The 21483-nt window shown below is 40.5% G+C and overlaps 2 protein-coding genes across 2 annotated transcripts; one reads left to right on the top strand and one right to left on the bottom strand.

Annotated features, from left to right (window-relative positions):
* Positions 1-356: 356 nt before the first annotated feature.
* Positions 357-15548, top strand: ART4 (ADP-ribosyltransferase 4 (inactive) (Dombrock blood group)). Its single transcript, XM_028119773.2, has 3 exons — positions 357-872; positions 3095-3803; positions 12541-15548. The coding sequence occupies exons 1-3, from the start codon at positions 693-695 to the stop codon at positions 12630-12632; spliced, it is 981 nt and encodes a 326-aa protein (XP_027975574.1). The 5' UTR covers positions 357-692; the 3' UTR covers positions 12633-15548.
* A 2970-nt stretch (positions 15549-18518) lies between these two features.
* On the bottom strand, positions 18519-19374 carry CUNH12orf60 (chromosome unknown C12orf60 homolog). Its single transcript, XM_028119703.2, has one exon. The coding sequence runs from the start codon at positions 19372-19374 to the stop codon at positions 18640-18642; it is 735 nt and encodes a 244-aa protein (XP_027975504.1). The 3' UTR covers positions 18519-18639.
* Between the last annotated feature and the right edge of the window lie 2109 nt (positions 19375-21483).

Here is a 21483-nt window from a genome sequence, read left to right as displayed (position 1 = left end):
AGCTAGGCTGAACTAGCGTGGACAGAGGATCTGATGCCTCCAGAACAGAAAACGGGGAAGAGCTGTGACCCCAACAGGTATAATTTCTGGATTGGAGAGTTTGAAAGTTACTGTGAAAAAGCACCAAGGAGAGCCTTCTTTCTGACAATCATCCTAAAAGGTATGTTGTTTCCTATCAGCCCCTTCTGGGCAGGGCCTATCAGCAGCACCAAATGCGCGTGACATAGGCCCACCTTGAGGTGGCATCTCCCCAGCAACCTGCATGAGCCAATCATATCACTCGAAGTGGAAACCTGCAGCTCCAGATAATGTCACTTGGCCCCAAACACTGTACAGCGCGTGCCTTTCCTGTCTTCCTGAGAAAGTTAAGGTTGTGCTGCTGAGCCTGACCCTTAACAGGGCTTTGGAATTCCCCCCTACACAAACTAGATAAGGGATTTTATTTTTAACTGGAAACTAACGAGTTCACTTCCCAATCCCTTATTTGGTGCACAGATCTGTCTATTTCGCAGAGATTTCAGCTCCGCAAGTAAGCTGGAGCTGGAGCTGGAGCTGGAGCTGGAGCTTCCCTCCGAAAAACCGCTGGTTGGAGGTGGTCAACAGAAATCTCAACAAAACATGAACAAGGCAAGTTCTTGCTGAGACTCACCCAAAGAAAATCCCAGAGGAGAATACTGAGCACTCATTTCAGGATGAAGCTGCAAGAGCAGAGAAGTATTTGTACCGCAAATGAATACCGTCCATTGACCCACAGAGGCAAAAGGATTCTCCCAACTACGGCAGCCCCCAGGATGAGAACCTGGCTCCTCCCGAGGTCGCTTCCTCTTCTGATGCTATTCTCCGCCTTGCAGACACCCACTAGGTGTTCTGAGGTAGGGCACAATTGAGGAGGTGATTTCTTTATGGTCAGCGCTCCACTGGAGCGCTTTCCTGTGACAACCTTTAAGTGACTTTTAGTCACTTGGGATCTGATTTCATTCAGACCTTTTTTAAAAGACTTTTTATTTTATTTATGTGACAGAGAGAGAGAGAGAGCACAGTCAGGGGGAGCGGGAGAGGGAGAAGCAGGTTCTCCACTGAGCAGGGAGCCCAATATGGGACTCGATCCCAGGACACTGGAATCGTGACCTGAGCCGAAGGCAGGCACTTAACCAACTGAGCCATCCAGGCGCCCCTCATTCAGACATTTTAACCAATAATGCTAGTGAAGGGGGCACATGGGTGGCTCAGTTGCTAAGTGTCTGCCTTCGGCTCAGGTCATGATCCCTGGGTCCTGGGATCCAGCCCCGCATCCGGCTCCCTGCTCAGCGGGAAACGGGCTTCTCCCTCTCCCACTCTCCCTGGTTGTGTTCCCTCTCTCGCTGTGTCTCTGTCTGTCAAATAAATAAATAAAATCTTAAAAAAAAATAATGCTAGTGAAGGGTGTTGAAAACAATTCTTAAAAATCGTGGAATTCTTTAGAGTTTATAAATTTGGCGTTAATGGAAGCTAGAGGCATAATGTTGTTTTCTTGATTCTCCATAAAATTTAAAACATTGCTTCTGTAGGACAAATGATGCAAAATAAAGTCTGTTTGGCTTTCGACTGTTTCATAGGGATCAACTCAAAAGAAGTATTATAATTTAAAGATCTATATAATGAAAACCTATTGTTAAGAGATAACATAGTACCTATTTGAGATCTAGTAATACAGTAAAGTGTTTAGAGCTCACATGATGTAACAGAACATGATATGATTGATTTTGTTTTGTTTTGACTTAAATAGATTCTGTAGACCTATTTGTAAACCTTCTGTAAAGAGTTATTGGTAAAGATCATTTAAGCAGTCTTAAAAATATGCTCCATTTTACACACACCTGGATGTCTTCTCATCATAAATAACAGTAAAACACCAAATGGTATGTTTTTGAGTTTCAGCTGCAACATCTTTGACATTGACTGGATGGAATCTTATCTTCTAATATAAGGAGTGGTGTTTATTAGAAAAGCATCGTTTCTTTGCCAAGAAGAAAACATCTTGGAATTTAGATAGTTGAAATTATGGCTCTAAAAAATAGACTGGTGATACTTAATGAACTTGTATTCAAATCTCTCACCTTCAGTTTAATATGGACTAGATATTAATAAGTAACCTTCAGTTGACTACCCATAGGAATTTTTTTTTAATTTTTTTATTGTTATGTTAATCACCATATATTACATCATTAGTTTTTGAGGAAATTTTCTTTTTCCCACTCCTGGTTTCTAAGAGGAGGGACTGTCCTAGGCACACTCCTGAGCACTTTACCACTCCCCTGGTGGTGGGCAAATTTAGTTGATTGGTAACATCAGGAATAATAACTGGGCATTCTGAGTTTGACTCTGTACTTTTTCTTCCTGGGAGTTAGCCTGACAGAAAAGGACACGAGCTGTGTGCTCCTCCATGACAAGAATCTTATCTTCGGGCAGGCCACAGTCCAATACTGTCTGCAGCTCAGTGGGCAAGTCTGCCTTGTTCTGGGGTTTACTCTTAACAAATCTACTCACCATCAGACCCAAAGATGTGTGCCCCAACGATTCAGCAGTAAAGATGATATTTTAACCTTCATACATGCTCTTTTTTCCTCAATTTTTAAATCAGATCCTGATCAGAAGAGAGGGCTGTTATTTACTGGGGACCCCTAGGGACAACCCAACATTACTCATCACTGACATTTTTTCTTAAATAAAGTTCAGAGACTTCATACAAGTTTTAGGTATTCATAAAAGAGACATTCCTTAACACGCATGACAGGATGTGAAGGGGGTCAATAGGGGAAACAGAAAGTATACGTGAACTTTATAATTTTTTTTCTTCAAACTACTATGCAAAAATACTGATTTTGGTTATACAAGAAGGGTCACTTCCTCCCTGGGGAGGCGAGTTTTTTTGAGCTTTTAGTAATAGTTATCAAACCCAATTCAGTCTCTGGGACAGGGTAATGATTATGAGTGAAACTTATTTCAGCAAATAAGTTTTGAGAAGAAGACTTGGCTTTATGGAGGATAGCAAGTCAGCCACCAGATCCACCATCTGATTTGAAAAGTTAAAGTCAAGATTTTTCTTTTCTTACAGGTTGCAGTTAACATTGACTTTGACTTGACACCAGATTCCTTTGATGATCAGTACCAAGGCTGCAGCCCACAGGTCATGGAGAAGCTAAGTCAAGGGGATTATTTCACAAAAGAACTAGAAGCACATAGAAATTTCCACAGGGTCTGGGCAAATGCCCACTTAACCTGGCTGAACAGAGCAAAAGATCTCCCCAAGAACATGAATATTACACATGCTGTGGCCATCTTGGTTTATACATCAAACAATAGTGTCCGCACAGACTTCACTAAAGCCATGGCCAGTGCTGGGAGGTCTCCACAGCAGTATAAACATTCATTCCATTTCAAGTACCTGCACTACTACCTGACCTCAGCAATCCAGCTGCTAAGGAAAGAAATGGTCATGAAGAATGACTCTCTGTGTTTTGAGGTGCATCATGAGCTGAAGGGTATCTATTTGGAAGCCTACAGAGGTGCCACCATCCGATTTGGCCAATTCCTCTCCACCTCTCTCCTGAAAGAAGACGCACAGAAGTTTGGGAACCAAACTCTATTTACCATATTTACCTGCCTGGGTGCCCCTGTACAAAAAGTCTCTCTCAAGAAGGAGGTCCTGGTCCCTCCCTATGAGTTGTTCAAAGTTGTAAATGTGAGCTACCACCCACGAGGAAACTGGTTGCAGTTGCGGTCAGCTGGGAACGTGAGCACATATAACTGTCAGCTGCTAAAAGGTATCATATTATCGATCTAAATGGAATCTACTCTTATCAGGATCACAGGCCACTATTCTTTTAAAAAAGTTATTTTTCCGAGTGGGCTTATTGGGGGAAAGGCCAAAAAACATGGAAATTGGCCTTCAGAAGTAGTGGAACTGACAGATTAGAGAAGACCTGCCTTATTTCTTGGTTTCCCTCCCCTTCTTCCTCCTCAACTACCTCTAGAAAAAATGTGTTTCTTCAGTGGCCCTAATATGTGGGGCATTCTAGACACAGAGAGTAAACCTCTACTGAAAAAGATAGCACATAAATTTTATTTTATTTGATTTGATTTATTTTTACCTTCACCTTCAAACTCGGTTTTGTTTTGTTTTTGTTTTGGGGGGGTTTTGTTTGTCATGGTCATTACAGGAATAAGGAGTGCTATGAGTGAAGCAGGAGGCATGATTTATTCATTCACTCTTATCTATTACCCATCTTCTATGTTCCAGGAACTGGAATGGGAGGCGTCAGGTGGTATGAAATGAATAAAGCAAAATCACTATCCCAGGAGGAGTTTTAGTCTAATGAGAAATGGAAATATGAGCAAATGTCCACACTCAAAAGCACTAAGCAATATACCAGATGTTTAAGGATTGGTTGTGGCTTCTCAGTGTAGGAAGCTACTCATTCTCTCTGGAGAAAGTGAGAAAGTCTGCATGATAGAGGACCCCATGGGACTTGAAGTAGGAATGGGGGTTTTCAGTGAAAAAGTCATTTCAAGCAGAAAACAGCATATGTTGAATCACAGAGGTTTCAAATAACCAGTGTCTAGGGTATCTTTATAATTCTGGATGGCTGGAATATAGGAGGTATAGGACACAGGAAGAGGCGAGGAGTAGAAAAGGAATAGGGGAGGGGCGCCTGGGTGGGTCAGTCGTTAAGTGTCTGCCTTCAGCTCAGGTCACGGTCCCAGGGTCCTGGGATCGAGCCCCGCATCGGGCTCCCTGTTCAGCGGGAAGCCTGCTTCTCCCTCTCCCACTCCCCCTGCTTGTGTTCCTGCTCTCGCTATCTCTTTCTCTGTCAAATAAATAAATAAAATCTTTAAAAAAAGAAGAAGAAGAAGAAAAGGAATAGGGGATTGATTGGGGTGGGGAGACTTCTGACAGGCGAGGTGGTTAAAACTCTTGTATTCTATGCTAAGGACTTTCAAACTTCATGCTGTAGGTAATGAGAAGTCATTGGAAGTTTTTAAAGAGTGGAGCGTCAGTGAGATCAGTATTTTAGCAAGAGCTCTGATGATATTGTGAAAAATGAACCGAAGCAGGAGAAATTGGAGACATCACAGAACAAAAAAAATATTAAGATCTTTTTTAGAAAAATATGTGGCTGGCTCCATTCCATCCCTGTACGTTGCCAGCCAGGGTCCCTGCACAAAATGGTAGTTCTGTGGCAAGTAGCTGTGCCCTGTTTAATTTAGAAGGAAGACTGTCCTTATCCACATGTCCATGTGTTCACACTCACACTTAACTGCGGTGTCTACCTTCAAAATATCCCTGATTCCTTCTCGACTCCATCATTATTGCTACTGTTAATAATTCAGGCTATCAGCATTTCTCAGCATTTGGGGGCTGCAGTGTTACAATGATCCTGAAATCGGCATCCATGCTGAGGTCTTGGGCCTGCTTACTCTGGCCTATCTGCAAACACAGACCGGGGGAGAGGTGACTTATCAATACTTTTATCTCTTCTTGCCTGTCCGTAGAAGTGTGGCAGGCAGCAACATGAGTGAAATGAGTATCTGTTCCACAGAACCAAGAGATCAGTGTTTGCAGAGGAGAATGAAAAACTAGAGTATGAAGCAAACAGTGAGATTTTAACACCAAACAAGAACATTCATAGCCAGTTTCCAGGGTTCTTTGGAACTACACTGTTGTTTCATCCTCATCAGGATGAAGTTGAGACAGAAAAATTTTTCTACTGGGTTGATGAACACAGTAAAATACATTAAGTAAAACATTGTAGAACATTTACATCAAAGGGTAGGAAACTGAGAAAAAGGAGTATATAATAGAAACTTTTTTTAAATATTTTATTTATTTATTTATTTGACAGAGAGAGCACAAGAAGGGGGAGCAGGCAGAGGGAGAGGGAGAAGCAGGCTCCCTGCAGAGGTAGAAAGCCCGATGCGGGACTCAATCCCAGGACCCTGGGATCATGACCTGAGCCGAAGGCAGACGCTTAACCAACTGAGCCACCCAGGCTCCCCTGTAATAGAAACTATTACCCGTATTCTCTACTCCATGAGTCTCAAAGGAAACTATTTCAAGACCGTCCCCACCAAACTAATGATCTTTGCTTTCCTGTCAGGAAGCTACTCAAACACAACTTGGAGTTAAGGCTTAGCTGGAATAGCCATGCACATTGCTAGACTCTGGAAGCTTGGCTGGTCTTGACCGGATATTTGAAATCACAAATCATACTTAAGAGAATCAGTAATCTTGTATTGCTCTGTAAGCTGTCTGTAGGCAGACATGTGACTACACAGTATTTAAGAGTCTGGCATGGAATCCTGGCAGTTTGACCCCGGATCCACTCTGTCTGGATTCCTCTCCAACTTGTACAGTTTTTTAGCTGTGTTCTCAGTCCAGTTGCTTAAACTCCCTATGTTTCTTCAACTATGTAAGGAGCATCATAATAGAGCCCCTCAGGCTCTTGTGAAAATAAAATAAAATAAAATACTGAAGCATTTTTACATGACCTAGCATGTAATAAATGGTAAATAAGTGTTAACCAATATTAATTTTAGTCTCCTGACCCATAGAGGTGTTCAATCTACATTTGTTGAAAAAAAAATCTGTATTTGTTGAATGAGTGAATAAATGAAGCATTCTCTTTCAATACTTCCAAGTGATCTGGTCAGATGACCAGATAACTCAATTGACTAAAAACAGTTTCAATATTTACTAGAAAGAGAAAATATTCTAGAAAGCTCAACCCATAGTCAAAAATAAGGAGCTATAGTCATGATATGACTGATCTAGAATGTGGTCATTTGCAATGTGAGTTACTACATCTAAATTTTTCCTAGAAATTCACCACTGTGCAGTCTTGGGAAGAGATTGTAAATGGCAGAAAAAAATGACCCCTGGTCGTAAAGGGTGATATTTTGGTCAGAGACATTGCATGGTAGGCCAAGAGCTGGAGTTGGATTGTCTTCCCAGCCAGCACAACTACAAAACTATTCAGGAGATTGAAAGAGGGAGAAGAATCAGCTCAAGTTGCAAGGATGCCATTTTTCCTTTGACTCTGTTGGCTCTGGCTGAAAGTTGCAGAGAAGGCTGCTCCATCCTCTGGTTCTGCTTTCCCTAAACCTCGTATGGAAGCCAACTAGGGAAGCCTCAAGGCTGCCATTGGCTGGTTGATAGCACAGACAAGTTAGTTGAGGACAAAAAGACTATATCATCTTGAGATAAACACAACCAATATCCACCTATCTCTACTGATTACCAAAAAAAAAAAAAAAAGTTTGATTAACTTCATGATGCTGCAGTGGTGTTTGTTTGTTTTCTCAATAAGTAAGCTATTTCTGAAACTCTCCTTAAGTCATTTCTGCTAACTGACAAATAACACTTTACTTATCCCAACATCCTGGAGCAGTATTGGGTTGATCCATACATGAACAATGAGAGGAGGGAAGTGGTGTGTTTTTCTTTTCTGGGAGTCCTTCACTGGAAGGGAGTAAGATCAATGGACTCTCCCCAGACCTGCTTTTCTAACTAACTGCTATTTTCTGCCATCAACCTCAGTCTAGGGATTCCCAGATGGTACTCTGGAAGACTGATATCTAATTCCTCATGAAACCAGAATCCTCTCAGGGAACTGTTTCTTATCCCTTCATTTTTTTTCCCCAAGCAGAAGCCATAAGCTATTCTACATCTAAAAAGTCCTCTGAGCCAATGACTTGTTTCCTCTCCTGTTCCCTCTTAATCTGACAGACATCATATTTGAAAGACAACATGAAGACCTTTAAAATTGGTCAGCCAGAACACCATAATTCTCCCAATGAAAAGATAATAGATTAGAGAATATAGCTTCCCCAGTTCCTCGATTTATTTCAGAATTGGTTCGTTAACTTGTTAACTACATTTCTCAAGTTCAAAGAGTACGGAGGAATCTGTCGCTTTCAGAGTTAAAAGGTCAAATTGGTAGCATAATATATTTAAGCAAGGGCAATGCAAAAGAAAAATTGTATAAGACATTCTACACTAACAGCTCTCCCTTCTAATTCTTTTCTCATCCCTTTTGTGACCTATACTGGTTACCATAGAAACAGATGTTTTCATGCCCGTTGAAAGACTCAAAATATGTTATGTTAGTTATTTGTCCTTAAATTTTGTTTTGTTCAGGAAAATAATCCGTGCCAAAAATCTGTAAACACACAAATACATACTCTGTTCTGTATCACTGGATTCACAAAGAAGGATTTATTTGTTAAAATATTTCACATAATCAAAATTCTTAAGCATGTTTCTAGAAAAAATAGTCAACTTTTGTAGTAAGCCTGGTTTTACATGTTAACTGTGCCAGCTACTAGCAGTGAGAATGTGGGCAAAGTCTTAGTCCTGTGTGTCTCCATTTCTTTATATGTAATATAGGGGGGGAAATGTAATGAAACCTCCCTTATAGGATTCTGGTGATGATAAAATGACTCATGCATGTAAAAGCTCTTAGAACAGATTCTGACACTAGTAAGTACTCAAAATTTGCAGATACTATTACTGTTACATATTATTTATTTATTAATTTCCTGTTTCCTGTTTTCTTTTACTCTGGGCTTTACCTCAAACTAGTCTTCCCTAGTTGTGGCATCACATTAACCTTGAAGTAGAGTGTCTGTCTCAGCCGAATGGATGAAAGAATGAGTAAATTGAGGGACGCCTGGGTGGCTCAGTTGGTTAAGCATCTGCCTTCAGCTCAGGTCATGGTCCCCAGGTCCTGGGATAGAGTCCCGCATCGGGCTCCCTGCTCAGCAAGGAGCCTACTTCTCCCTCTCCTGAGCCTGCTTCTCCCTCTCCTCCCCGCTCCTTCTCTCTCTTGCTCTCTTTTGCTATCTCTGTCTCTCTCTCAAATAAATAAATAAAACCTAAGAAAGGAAGAAAGGAAGGAGGAAGCAAAGAAAGAAAGGAAGAAGAAAGAAAGAAAAAAAAGAAAGAAAAAGAAAGATAGAAAGAAAAAAGAGAAAGAAAGAAAGAAAAAGAAAGAAAAGAGTAATTGAATGAATCTAGGAGGCCACATGGCATGGTGGAAAGAGACTAGACTTTGGAGCCAGGAAGGGCTGGGCATATATGTTAGTAGCTATGTGGCCTCGTATAAATGACAGCCTAAGAGCTTGTTTCTTCATTTATAAAGTGGAGGCAAAGGGGAATATTGTGGCAGTACCTGGCGTCCACCCTCTCAAACACAATTGAAAAACTCTGGGAAAGCACTTTGCACATGGAAGTGGGATAATAGTTTAGTGGCACAAATGTGAGCTTCAGTGATATTGACAGTGAAGAAAAAAAGGAAGAGATGGAAGAAACAAAACTTATCCTTGTTTGAGTGCCAACTCTAAAGAGTAACACTCATTAATCTCCACATTTGACAGAAAGGCCCCTTTCTAGAGCATTTGGAGCATTTGCTTCTGCATATCAGTTTTAGCTTTTTCTGCTTTTTTCAAAGGGTTGAGTATTTCTTTCTGAGCAATCTGATATAATTCACAGATTTGGAGTTCATGAAATACAGGGTGTAATAATTATATATTTCTCCCCAAACTGTATATCCTAAGGCAGCAATGACCAAATTTAGGTTATGATCCACCAAAAAAAATGATACTTATGTAGCAAATTCCATTCACAGAAGGTTTTCACACACATTATCTGTTTAATTCTTAAAACCACACTGTACATTGGTTACTGACCCCACTATACCGATGTGAATACTGAGGTTGAGAGAGGTTACATGGTTGTGTGAGATTATTCAGCTTATAAATGACAAAAGTAAGACCCTTTCCCATGTTTTATGACAAAAATCCCAGGACAATGTTCTCTACAGAGTGCTTTCAGGAGATTAATTTGTTCAAAAATATTACTAAGAACCTACTATTAGTCTCAATCCTCTGTGACTGTGACTACATTATAACTCACTTCACACACACACAAACGTACCAGTACACACACACGCATGTAAAACAAGACAATCATTCACCATTTCACATGCTGTTTAACTCTAGTGTTTTTTATTCTAACCCATTTTTTTAATATTTTTAAAGATTTTATTTTTTTTTAATTTTTTATTGTTATGTTAATCACCATATATTACATCATTAGTTTTTGATGTAGTGTTCCATGATTCATTGTTTGTTCATAACACCCAGTGCTCCATGCAGAATGTGCCCTCTTTAATACCCATCACCAGGCTAACCCATCCCCCTACCCTCCTCCCCTCTAGAACCCTCAGTTTGTTTTTCAGAGTCCATCATCTCTCATGGTTCGTCTCCCCCTCTGACTTACTCCCCTTCATTCTTCCTCTCCTGTTATCTTCTTCTTTTTCTTTTTTCTTAAAATATGTTGCGTTATTTGTTTCAGAAGTACAGATCTGTGATTCAACAGTCTTGCACAATTCACAGCGCTCACCATAGCACATACCCTCCCCAATGTCTATCACCCAGCCACCCCATCCCTCCCACCCCCAACCACTCCAGTGACACTCAGTTTGTTTCCTGAGATTAAGAATTCCTCATATCAGTGAGGTCATATGATACATGTCTTTCTCTGATTGACTTATTTCACTAAGCATAAGACCCTCCAGTTCCATCCACGTCGTTGCAAATGGCAAGATCTCATTCCTTTTGATGGCTGCATAATATTCCATTGTGTATATAAAGAAGATGTGGTATTCTAACCCATTTTATCACATTATTATAGTGATGGTCATGATAAAGCATTAATGCATCACAACCTCCAATTTGAAAAATACTAGGATACAGAGGGAATGAAAAGCATTGAATAGATAGTCTAGAAGAAAAGTAAAAACTACAAAAGTAAATTTAATGTGAGTTATCCTTAAATGAAAGATTCCGTAGATTGCATTTAATTCACAGATGTTTTTCATTTATCCACCTACATAAAGATACTGTCTGTGTAAAAATAATGATAATAACGATAATGATAAAGCATGAGGTAGAAATGTTAAAGACTGTAAGAGAGAAAAAGTAACAAGAGAGGAAAGAAAAGTTACTTTAACCTGAGAAAATAAAATGAAAGTAAGCTTTTTCAATATCCTCGTTATTATGAAGGGGGGTTAAGAGGTGGTTTTGAAGGATGAGTATGATTACAAAATGGTAATGTCCATATATTTGTCCTTATTTGAGCATCAATCATTATAGTAGCCATGAAGTACAGCAAAGGAGAATGGTAGTAACTCTAGTATTTCCAACAGTCCTGACATGAGATGCTCTCATTTTACAGATGAGAAAGCTCAGGTCCAAGGAAAGTAACTAACATAAAGGTCAGCTAGGGACAAAGTTTCAAAACCCAAGTTAATCACTTCCAATAACCATAATTTCTACCCACTGTATTGTTTCACTGTCAATCAATATTCTCTGATAACTCTTCAGTAGAATCATATCCTATTACAAAGTGAGAAAGGACAGAGACAGAGGTCCTTGTGATCTCAGCCTCAATGAAGAGAAAACAAAACAAAAAATTGTTTGAGAATTATTCTAATGAATGAGCTGTTCAAGTGGTATTAATGGTCTCGAGGTCCCTGTGAGAATTCAGACAATACAATTTTAACAGGAACTTTGACAAAAGCTTAGAAATAGGTATGCACTATTAATTTTCCTTATCTACTCTTATTGGTGAAAATGGATTTTAAATATTGTTTGTATATATAGAATTCCAAGAAATTCCAGGAAACTCAAAGGATTTTATGCATTATTATGTGAAAGTAGTGGGAAAATACTTCTCCATCGTCTGGTCATCCTATCAAGCAATATATTCAAATATTGAGGCAATCACAGAGTTGAATGTCTTCCTACTCCCAAACATCTTTTCTATCCTAAATAGTCAGCGAAGGCTGGTTGAAAAGGAGATCCCACTCTTTAGAGCATTTTGCAATATATGGAGAAACAATACTGTGGCTAAAAAGACAGAGTTGAGCCAGACTGCCTGAGTTGGAATGCTGCCTTCACTGCATACTAGATGTGTGATGTTCGGTAAGTTTCTCCATGTCTGTGTCACCGTTTGATCAGCGGAAAAATGAGGATAATGAGAAAAAATACCTCGTAGATTTCCTGTGAGGATTAAATGAGCTAATTGATAGCAAGTGCTTAAAACACACACAGCACAGAATAAGTTGCTAATCAATGTTAGCTTTCATAATGGTGATAAAGATCATGGCAATTAAAATAGGGATACCAGTGATGGTGATGGTGCTGCTGATGACAATAAAGATGGAAAATCAGGAGATCTCACACACCGACTAGCAGGCGGGTAACCTGGAGTAAATCTCTGAACTTGTTGGTGCTGTTTCATCTGCAAAATAAACAAGCTGAGTTCTGTTGGTTAGAAAAAATTCTAAGAGGATACTTTTTTTAAAGTAGCTAACTTCAAATATTTTTATTAGGAATTTTCTAAGTTAAAAAAAGTGAATCAAAGGAGAAATAAGGTAGTTTTTAAAAAAATAAACTCTGCTACCTAAAAGTTCTCTAACTTTGTGTTCGTTTTGACAGGTTCCAGCAAAAAGTACAACCCTGCTCCTGTGGTTATTGCTTCTCTCTCCTTTTTGACCAGTGTCGCCATCTCTTCCAAAAGTGGAGTATAAAGGAACCTTGTGGTTTTGCTTTCTCTGTGCCCTTTTGCTTGATGCCAGTCAGGGGCAACCTGAATACCCTCCGGGAATCACTCTGCCCAGGTATCAACTGACTCATTGCTGGCTCAGTCCGCTGCCTGTGAGTGGACCTAGAATGCAGTATATTTCTTCTCCATGGACACAGAGATTCATCCTGGAATAGAAAAGGACCCAATCAGAGCTGGTGAGATACAGTCATGGTAATGTTTTGGAATTGGGATTGGGAATGGGGTGTGGGAGCCTTTTTATTGAGTGGAGATTGATGAAAGCAGAATGAGTATGAGCCTACAGCTGCGAGCAGCTCTCTTTCCACCAGTAGGGGAGACTCTTATCTCGAGAATGGAGTGAACACAATGAAGGAAGAACTGGAAAATGAAAAGAAACAGTTCTGATGAGAGAATATGAGCCCCTAGCTGGAATCCTGGGCTTTTTAAAAATTACATAAATCAATAACTTGTATATTTGTATAAATAATTTGAATTAAATTTCCTATCTCAAGCAATCAAAGGAGTTATGATTGCTTTTTTTTTATTTAGCAATCCTAAATAGGAACAAATCAAGAAGCTTGAGTTCGAAAGCACAGAAAAAAAAAATCTTCATCAAATGGAAAAGCTTTGAACCCCAGAGAAATAAAGTGTAAATTTTCTTCAGAGTTTTTTATCAGCATTCAAGACCAAACCAGTGTAGATTCAGATAGGAGGAAATATTGAGAGATAAAAGGGAAAGTTAATAAAAGATGTTAGTGAAATCTAATTTTTTGGCAGTAATGGGGCCCCACACATGTTTCTAAAATATTACTGAAGTTAGAATTTAAATTCATATGTTAATTTACAGAGGGACTTTATGGCAAATTAGATTTTAAGTCGTCATCAAAAGTTTAGGTACATTTCTTAGAAAAGCATGCAGATGTGTGTGGATATAAAGGAGAAGATAAGAGAGGGAAAAAATCTGATAACCAAGCAAATATCAAAAATATATCGAGTCCTCACTATGTGACAGTAACTAAATAAAAGGAAGTATAAATCACCAAACTTCACAGCTGGGAATTTTCTCCAACTCCCTTCAGTCGTATACAATATAAATGGGGCAATGGGAGTTGCCCTGATTTCCAAAGATCCGGATATTGGGCTAAACGGAGTGAAATTATGAAAGTCCATGCTCCTTAGCCCCTCTGAGATTTGGGTAAGAAACAATGAAAGTGAAATCAGCTCATATGACCCCAGCAGGACTTTCTAAAAGGACGGTGCCATGAGAGAAGAGACTCAGTGGGGAATTAGCTGCATATAATTCCCTGGTCGAGAATTCAGGCATCTTTCCACGGAATTTTGAGAACAGGGCCAAGCGCACCTCTGTCACCTAGCTTACATTGGTCTCTATACCTAATAAGGCAAGCATAAATTTTCCATAGACACAGTTTTCATGATTTATTGCCCAGGAATGTTGGCAGGTTAGTGGCTACTGAATAGAGTCTCATTGGCCTGGCTCTAAGAACAAGCTTTGTTGTGAGCTTTAGTGAAACAATAGAAAATCCTCCCAACATCTTGCGAATATTTTTTTTTTCTGTGCCATATAAATGCACTTATTGAGCCATACTATGTGCAAAACACCTTGGGGATTAAAAGTTGAATAGTGTAAGCCAGATCTTCCATGAGTTTACAATCTCTTGGGAGCAATGAAGAAAAGAACACAAGTCACAGAGGAAATACCAAAAGAAAGGGGAATACCAAGTCTTCTGTTCACGAGAGCTCAGAAGAACTTCTGAGGCAAGAGAAGAAGCCAGGAGGGCTTCAGGGAGGAGGCAGCATTTGACCAAGGCCTTGGGACCCTGGGGTGGGAGCAAGGGGTGAGAGGAAGAAGTCAGCATAGGTGTGTGTCAAGCGCTTAGTGCCGAAACGCATGCAAATAGTAAGTGCTTTGAGTTTAGAGAAAAGTGAGATCCCTCTGCTATGATCCCTCTCAAAGTTGGATACAGCTTTCTACTGGAAATGAGGCTCAAGGGAGGGCTTCAGATGGAAGAAGGAGAGCTGAGTAGAAAAGAGACAGGGGATAGAGAAATGATCAGTGTACACAAGGGTCAGGAAATAGATCTGGCAGAAAGAAGCTGTAATGCGGACTGAAGAGGAAAGAGCCACCTGATCAAGCTAAAAGGTCAGCCTAACACATTGGATCTCCATGAGAAATCAGTCTTCTGAGTAAGACACGCTAGATACGTGATCTTAACGCATGCTCCCAGCACCTGGAGCACCAATGTCCCTTAAGAACACGTTAGACACGTGAACTCTAGGGCCTGATCCCAAATCTATAAAATCAGAAACCCAGAACCTGTGTTAAGAAGCCCTCCAGGCTGGTGACTTACGGGATTATGATCCGTAAAGGAATAACCAGGTTTTTGAAAAGATAACATTTCTTCCTCCTGTTGCTGCTTTATAGAACAAATCTCCAGAGATAGAAGTTATTCTCTTGAACTGTGTACATTTGTGGGTTAAGGATGAATGTGCATACTTTGCCTTTCCTCAATCTCTCCCTAGAGTCCTAAGTTTTTGTGCAAAAAGCCTGTGAAGCGGACCATTGATTTACATCAATTCAAAGTTCATGAAACGTTAGGAGACCGGTTTCAAAAATTTCACTGTAATTTCTGCTTTTTCATTCTGGGATATCTTTGAAGGTAAATGGATAAATTCACATGGATCGTTAAAAGAGTTGGCACTATAAAGTTGCAGAGTATTTATCTCCTATAGTAATTGTTATTAATGCTTCTCTCTTTTTTGTGTACACAAAAAGATACTTTGGCTTCATTTATTGTTTTATTTGTATCTTTATGATCCAGTGTTCTACTATGCCTATCTGATTGTCCCGAGGTCCCCTATTTGCTCTGACTTTAAAAAATAATAAATCCAGTGAAAGAAAATTTCTGTAGAGCTTGATTTACTTGGAACACCAGGATTCTTGGCCTGAGTTGTCTAATGATCTGAATCAAACCGACTTATACTTTATGAACCCAGATCTTGATTTGGTAAAATTCAACAAACATTTAATGAACTAGACGCTTTCAGAGACGCCAACATGTACCAAACATTGGCAAGTGATAAAATGTGAAAAAAAAGGTTGTTACAAGTATTACAGGACTCCCTTCCTTCCTCCCTCTCCCCCCCCACCTTCCCTCCTCCCTCCCTCCCTCCCTTATCTTCTTGTAGTAAGTGCCCATGTGTTTTTTTATTTTGTTGTGCTTTATGACAGTTCACTTCTTCTTTCCCACTATTGCTTCATTCAGTTAGATCACACTGTGCTCATGGCCTCTGAGGAGGAATGAAACTAGATGTGAGGTAGAAACTAGTGAATCTTCCCCCGGTTGCTTTTCAAGACCTGAAGGAATGGAGAGAAAATGAGAGGAACCCAAAACAAAGAATTTGAGAGAAACACTAAATAAGAGTACCGGGTTTGAGAAAGAGTGTGGCTTCCCCCACCCCCCATATGTCCAGAGGTTGGGTAGCAGCTGCAGACAAGAAGCCATCAGAGTGGGCAGATCAGTGGTCCTTGGCGCTGGGAAAATGTGAGAGGTACTACCCGTGATGGCCTGCCTCACAGGAGCCACCAGCATCTGGAAACCACCCACTGTTACTGAAGCACGCACGGCCCATCCTGACCTCAAGCGGCTACACTAGCTGCCATTTCCATTGACGTGTGGTGAAGATCTCCCTCAAACTGCCCCTGGACATGCTCCCAGTCTTTTTTTTTTTTTTAAGATTTTATTTATTTATTTGTCAGAGAGAGAGAGAGCACAAGCAGGGGGAGAAGCAGGCTCCCTGCCAAGCAAGGAGCCTGATGCGGGATTTGATCCCAGGACGGTGGGATCATGACCTGAGCCGAAGGCAGACGCTTAACTGACTGAGCCACCCAGGTGTCCCATGACCAGGACTTTTCTTGACCCTTGGCCTATTCATTTCCATGTGACTCTCCCAGCTGTTGCAATATGCTGGCACACAATCTTTTTTGTTTGTTTTGTTTTATTTTTAAGATTTTATTTGAGAGATCACGAGCAGGGAGAGGGGCAGAGGCAGAGGGAGAAGCAGCTCCCCCCTGAGCAAGGAGCCCGATGCAGAGCTCTATCCCAGGACAGTGGGATCATGACCTGAGCTGAAGGCAGACGCTTAATGCTTAACCGACTGAGCCACTCAGGTGCCCCTCCTGGGACACAATCTTAAGACCGAGAGAAGGCAGGTGAGAACCTGAACACACACAGGTACAGAAAAAATAACAAAGTGAGAGCTGCACCTCCCGCCTCCCACTGAGGTATGTGTATTTTTGAGGACAGGGTAGCAAATGGATACCCTCAAGAATGTCCTCAAAATAAGCCAGCTATTTGGAGCTGAGAGAAAATGCAGAGTTTGCGTATTGAAACTCATCCTTTTTCCAAGCCCTATAAGCCCTGGAAATGGCCCAAATCCCCTTGGCCCTTGGCCACAGGACATTCTGAAGGTCTTACTGTTAGGGAGCAAAGAAGGGATTCCTAATTCAAAATTACAGCGGTGATTCCAATGACAGCCTTGGCTTTGGAGCTGAGCTCCTGACTCAGGCTAGCAAAAAGTGCAACTTCGAAGTAGCCACGACTGGGGAGGTGACCTGGCAACCTTGGTGGACGTCACTGCATCGCAGGCTAAAAACTACATAAACTGCACATCTGCTTCCCCCTCTCCACCAAATGCTCACAATTTGTTTCCCTTTTAGTTTCTCATGCTTCGGCCTTATTTTTAAGTATAGGGAAATATGTTTTATTTTTAAAGGAGAAAATGGGATTTAAGGCTTTAGATGAGAAGATGTTTGAATGAGGACAAAACTTAACTATTCTCAGAAGAAAAATTCCACTAAAGAACTAGAGTTATTAATGGCTTTTCTTATTCTCGACAATATTCCTGTTAGGTATCATGTAGAATATGGCAATCTTGAAAGCACACACTCTTTCCCATTGCATGAGAGCCAAAGACGTTCTGATAGGGCAAAGGGGCTTGTCTGACCTTTCTTCACCAATACAAGCACATCTCAGAAATCCTACTTCTCTGAGTGTTACGGTCTTTTCTTTGTGAAAGGTTAGAGCACCATCATTTTTGAACCTCCAATAGCCCCTAATCACAAGGCCTCAGTAGAAGGCAGACAAGGATAAATCATTTGCTCTGTTCTTACTCAACTAAGCAAGAAAACTATTACTCTTCATTCATTGTTCTCATTAACTTCTGGATAAATCATACCAAAAGTATTTAGTGATGGCTTATGATAGGTAAGGCACTGATGATACAGAGATTGGTATAGGAGTGACAAAAATGCAGAAGGTAGGGGCACCCAGGTGGCTCAGTCGGTTAAGCGTCTGCCTTCAGCTCAGGTCATGATCCTAGGGTTCTGGGATCAAGCCCCACATCAGGCTCCATACTCAGCGTGGAGTTTGCTTCTCCCTCTCCCTCTGCCACTCCCCCTGCTCGTGCTCTCTCTCTCTCTCTCTCTCCCTCTCTCTAGCTCTCTTTCTCAAGTAAATAAATAAAATATTTGTAAAAATGCAGAAGGCTATTTTATATGTTTCCTGGACCTGAACAGTAGTTTCTGCCAGATTATCTAACAATAATGTTTACATTTACCTGGACTTCACACATAGTATCTAGAAATAGAATTACCAAGAGTGGAAATTAGTTCAGGGTTATTTTAATTATGCGTTAAGATGATATGTAATATTTAGAGACTTCCCCAAATGTAATACATTACTTTGATATTCTGAACAAATTTTTTTTAATAACTCCCCTGTCAAGCAGGCTTTCTTTGATGATTTTTATTTGAATAAAGCAAAACTGGAGGTAAATGGTCTTCCAGATGACTATTCTTTGCACTTATGTCCTAATATAACACATTTCTGGCAGCAAAGGTCCTAGAACATACTCCCAAAATTCACAGGATGTGAACTGATTTTCTGACAGAAATGAGCACCTCTGTTGCACTCCTACTGGTCATTGGCTTTCTTGGGCACAGGAATCTTGGATTCCATAGTACTTATGGCTTTTTTGAGGACCTCTAAGATTGGTCCCATAGTTTTGACAATTTGCTCCAACTGATCTGCAGCTGACTCGATGGTATTCTTGACATGCTCAGCTTTTAGCGCATCCTGCAATTTTTTCAAGATGTCTACTATACCAATTTTGGATTGACCCAGACTTTTGTTTTTCTCCGATGTGTTGGCATCTGATTGGTCTTCGGTGTCTTTTCTATAGAGGTCACTTAACTGAAGATTCATGATGGGATATGTCATCAAGAGTGAAAAAGAAGATTCCAAACTGCTAAGGATGTTACTGCTATTCAGGGCAGCAACAATGATTGGTGTCTGAACGTTTCTGAACATTTCTTTAGCTGACTGCTGCAACTCCTTTACATTGGTATTCTTTTCAACCATAGAGCAAACCGCTGTTGCAATCTTGGAACATAAAGGTTCCTTTTGCATCTGGTCATACTTTGCCTCCAGGACAGATTGCATCTCTTTAAAAATTGTGAATATTTGTTCAAAGACATTCTTAACATTATCATGTTCTTTCACAGCCATGGAGTGGATCTGGGTATTCATTGTGCTGTTAAACAATTCAATAAGCGTGTTAGTGAAGGCAACAAGATCTTGCATGTGAAAGAAAAATGTTTTGGCAGCTTGCACCAGCCTCTCTTTGTCCTTTTCTGATTCTGAAGACATTTCTCCAACAAAAATGTTTCGGCACTGTAAAACAAAGTAGTAATCCAGATGAAAACTTAAATTCTATTTGTCAACCGTAAAAGACTGACCATATAATCTAAATGTGGAAAGTAACTCCTGTCAAGGGTAGGAAAGCTACACCAGCTATAAAGCAGGACTTGACCCTGTGCTTTAATAAAAATAACAAAAATAATTAAAAGACTAGAATAGGGGTGTTTCAATGAATTTAAGTCACAGAGCGAATATCATGTCCTGGATCCTCAATTGGATATGTCAATATATGGAGTAACACTATTCTCAGGCATTACCCTCAATAATTATCCAATCTAGTGGGGAAGATTGTATAAAGCTTAAAAATTACATAGAAGGGCTCTGGTTCCAGTTAAGATAGAGTAAGCACACTCTGTCCAATCTTTCCTACTGAGTACAACTAAAAATCCTGGACAGAATATGTAAAGTAACTATCAGATAACTCTGAAAGGTGGGGAAGAGCAGACCAAAGAGATAGAGTACTGCACTTCAAAGAAGATCAAGACCATCTGATGCCAACTCCCAAGATGTCTGTCTTGCCTAAGAATGTTTCTATACTTTCATTACAACTGATCCTCTTCTGCTATAGAGAGGAGTGTTGATGTCTCTAACCAATGTTCACAAGTAGAATTCTGGAGGAGATACAAAAAGACAGGACTGTGGGGCGCCTGGGTGGCTCAGTCGTTAAGCGTCTGCCTTCGGCTCAGGTCATGATCCCAGGGTCCTGGGATCGAGTCCCACATCGGGCTCCCTGCTCGGCAGGAAGCCTGCTTCTCCCTCTCCCACTCCCCCTGCTTGTGTTCCTGCTCTCGCTATGTCTCTCTCTCTGTCAAATAAATAAATAAAAATCTTAAAAAAAAAAAAAAAGATAGGACTGTGAACATTGGCCCACGGGTCCAAACTAGGCATCCACAGGTGAAGTCCAACCAGCAGATGTGTTTTGTTTGACCCAACAACTGCTTGTATCAACGGCTAAATTTAAAAAATTGAAAGATAGAAATCTGGATTTCTATTGCTTATTGAAAAAATGAGATTAACTGGCAGCACAAGCCCATGTTATAAGTTAGAAAAAGTGTCTAGAGCTATGGCTGTCCTTTTCAAGCTGGACATTTACCATCTATACCCTATTGTCTGACACGAAGTGTTTCAACTACATATGTCTGGTCCAGCTGCTGTAGGCACTGGAGTTCCTTTTTGGCCATACCCACTAATGTAGTTTATATAAAGTAAGCTTCCTGAAATCCAACCTCCTCATATTATCTCATAATAAAAGTCCTTCAGTGATTCAGTATTGCCTAGAGAATAAAATACAATTTCCTGGGTGCCCGGGTGGCTCAGTCGTTAAGTGTCTGCCTTCGGCTCAGGTCATGGTCCCAGGGTCCTGCGATGGAGCCCCCCCCCTGCTCGGCGGGAAGCCTGCTTCTCCCTCTCCCACTCCCCCTGCTGGTGTTCCCTCTCTCACTGTCTCTCTCTCTGTCAAATAAATAAAATTTAAAAAAAAAAATACAATTTCCTGGCATGGCATTTAAGGTCATCTACAGATTGCTCTCAATTTTCCACTATTTCTCTTCCCTTCACTGCTCTCACGTATGTCCTGGGCCACCACATCCTGGATTAAGTTTGTGCCCTGAAAATGCTCGACAACATTTTGTTAGCTCCTTTGTTTATAGTATTCTCTCCACCCGCATTCCTCTCTTCCCTACCCTACCCCCTACACATCTACTGAAATCCTATTTATCCATCCAGACTTACTTCAGAGACACTATCTACACACATCCTTCTTCCCTTTTATCCGCGTGCCCATACATGATAAGCTCCAGGATATGTCAAGTGCAAAACGACCCACTGGGACAAAAGTAAAATAATACCCCACTTAGTCCTCCTTTAAAACTACAGAGCAGCACCTTTTAGATTTGTAGCTGGAGTCTCGGTTCTGTATCCTCTATCCACCCGATAACAACGGAAATGATCGTTGTTAATGTAAGACGAATGGCTACCATTTAGGTAAGTTTTTGTCATATATCAGGCACTCTGCCAAATGCTTTACATGCATTATCTCATTTAACCCATATGACAACC

Source organism: Eumetopias jubatus, unplaced genomic scaffold, assembly GCF_037043125.1.
Source record: "Eumetopias jubatus isolate StellerSeaLion01/CBP00866 unplaced genomic scaffold, mEumJub1_p1.0 scaffold_8, whole genome shotgun sequence".
NCBI classification, from domain to species: Eukaryota; Metazoa; Chordata; class Mammalia; order Carnivora; family Otariidae; genus Eumetopias; species Eumetopias jubatus.
The sequence above is the reverse complement of the archived record's forward strand: the minus strand, read 5'-3'. Positions and strand labels throughout refer to the sequence as shown.

What these genes read in the sequence shown, in the direction of transcription:
- ART4 (XM_028119773.2), top strand. Translation starts at nt 693, where the DNA reads ATGAAGCTGCAAGAGCAGAGAAGTATTTGTACCGCAAATGAATACCGT. An exon ending in CACCCACTAGGTGTTCTGAG is followed by an intron (nt 873 to 3,094) that starts GTAGGGCACAAT and finishes CTTTTCTTACAG; the next exon opens with GTTGCAGTTAACATTGACTT. An exon ending in TAACTGTCAGCTGCTAAAAG is followed by an intron (nt 3,804 to 12,540) that starts GTATCATATTAT and finishes TCGTTTTGACAG; the next exon opens with GTTCCAGCAAAAAGTACAAC.
- CUNH12orf60 (XM_028119703.2), bottom strand. Translation starts at nt 19,374, where the DNA reads ATGTCTTCAGAATCAGAAAAGGACAAAGAGAGGCTGGTGCAAGCTGCC.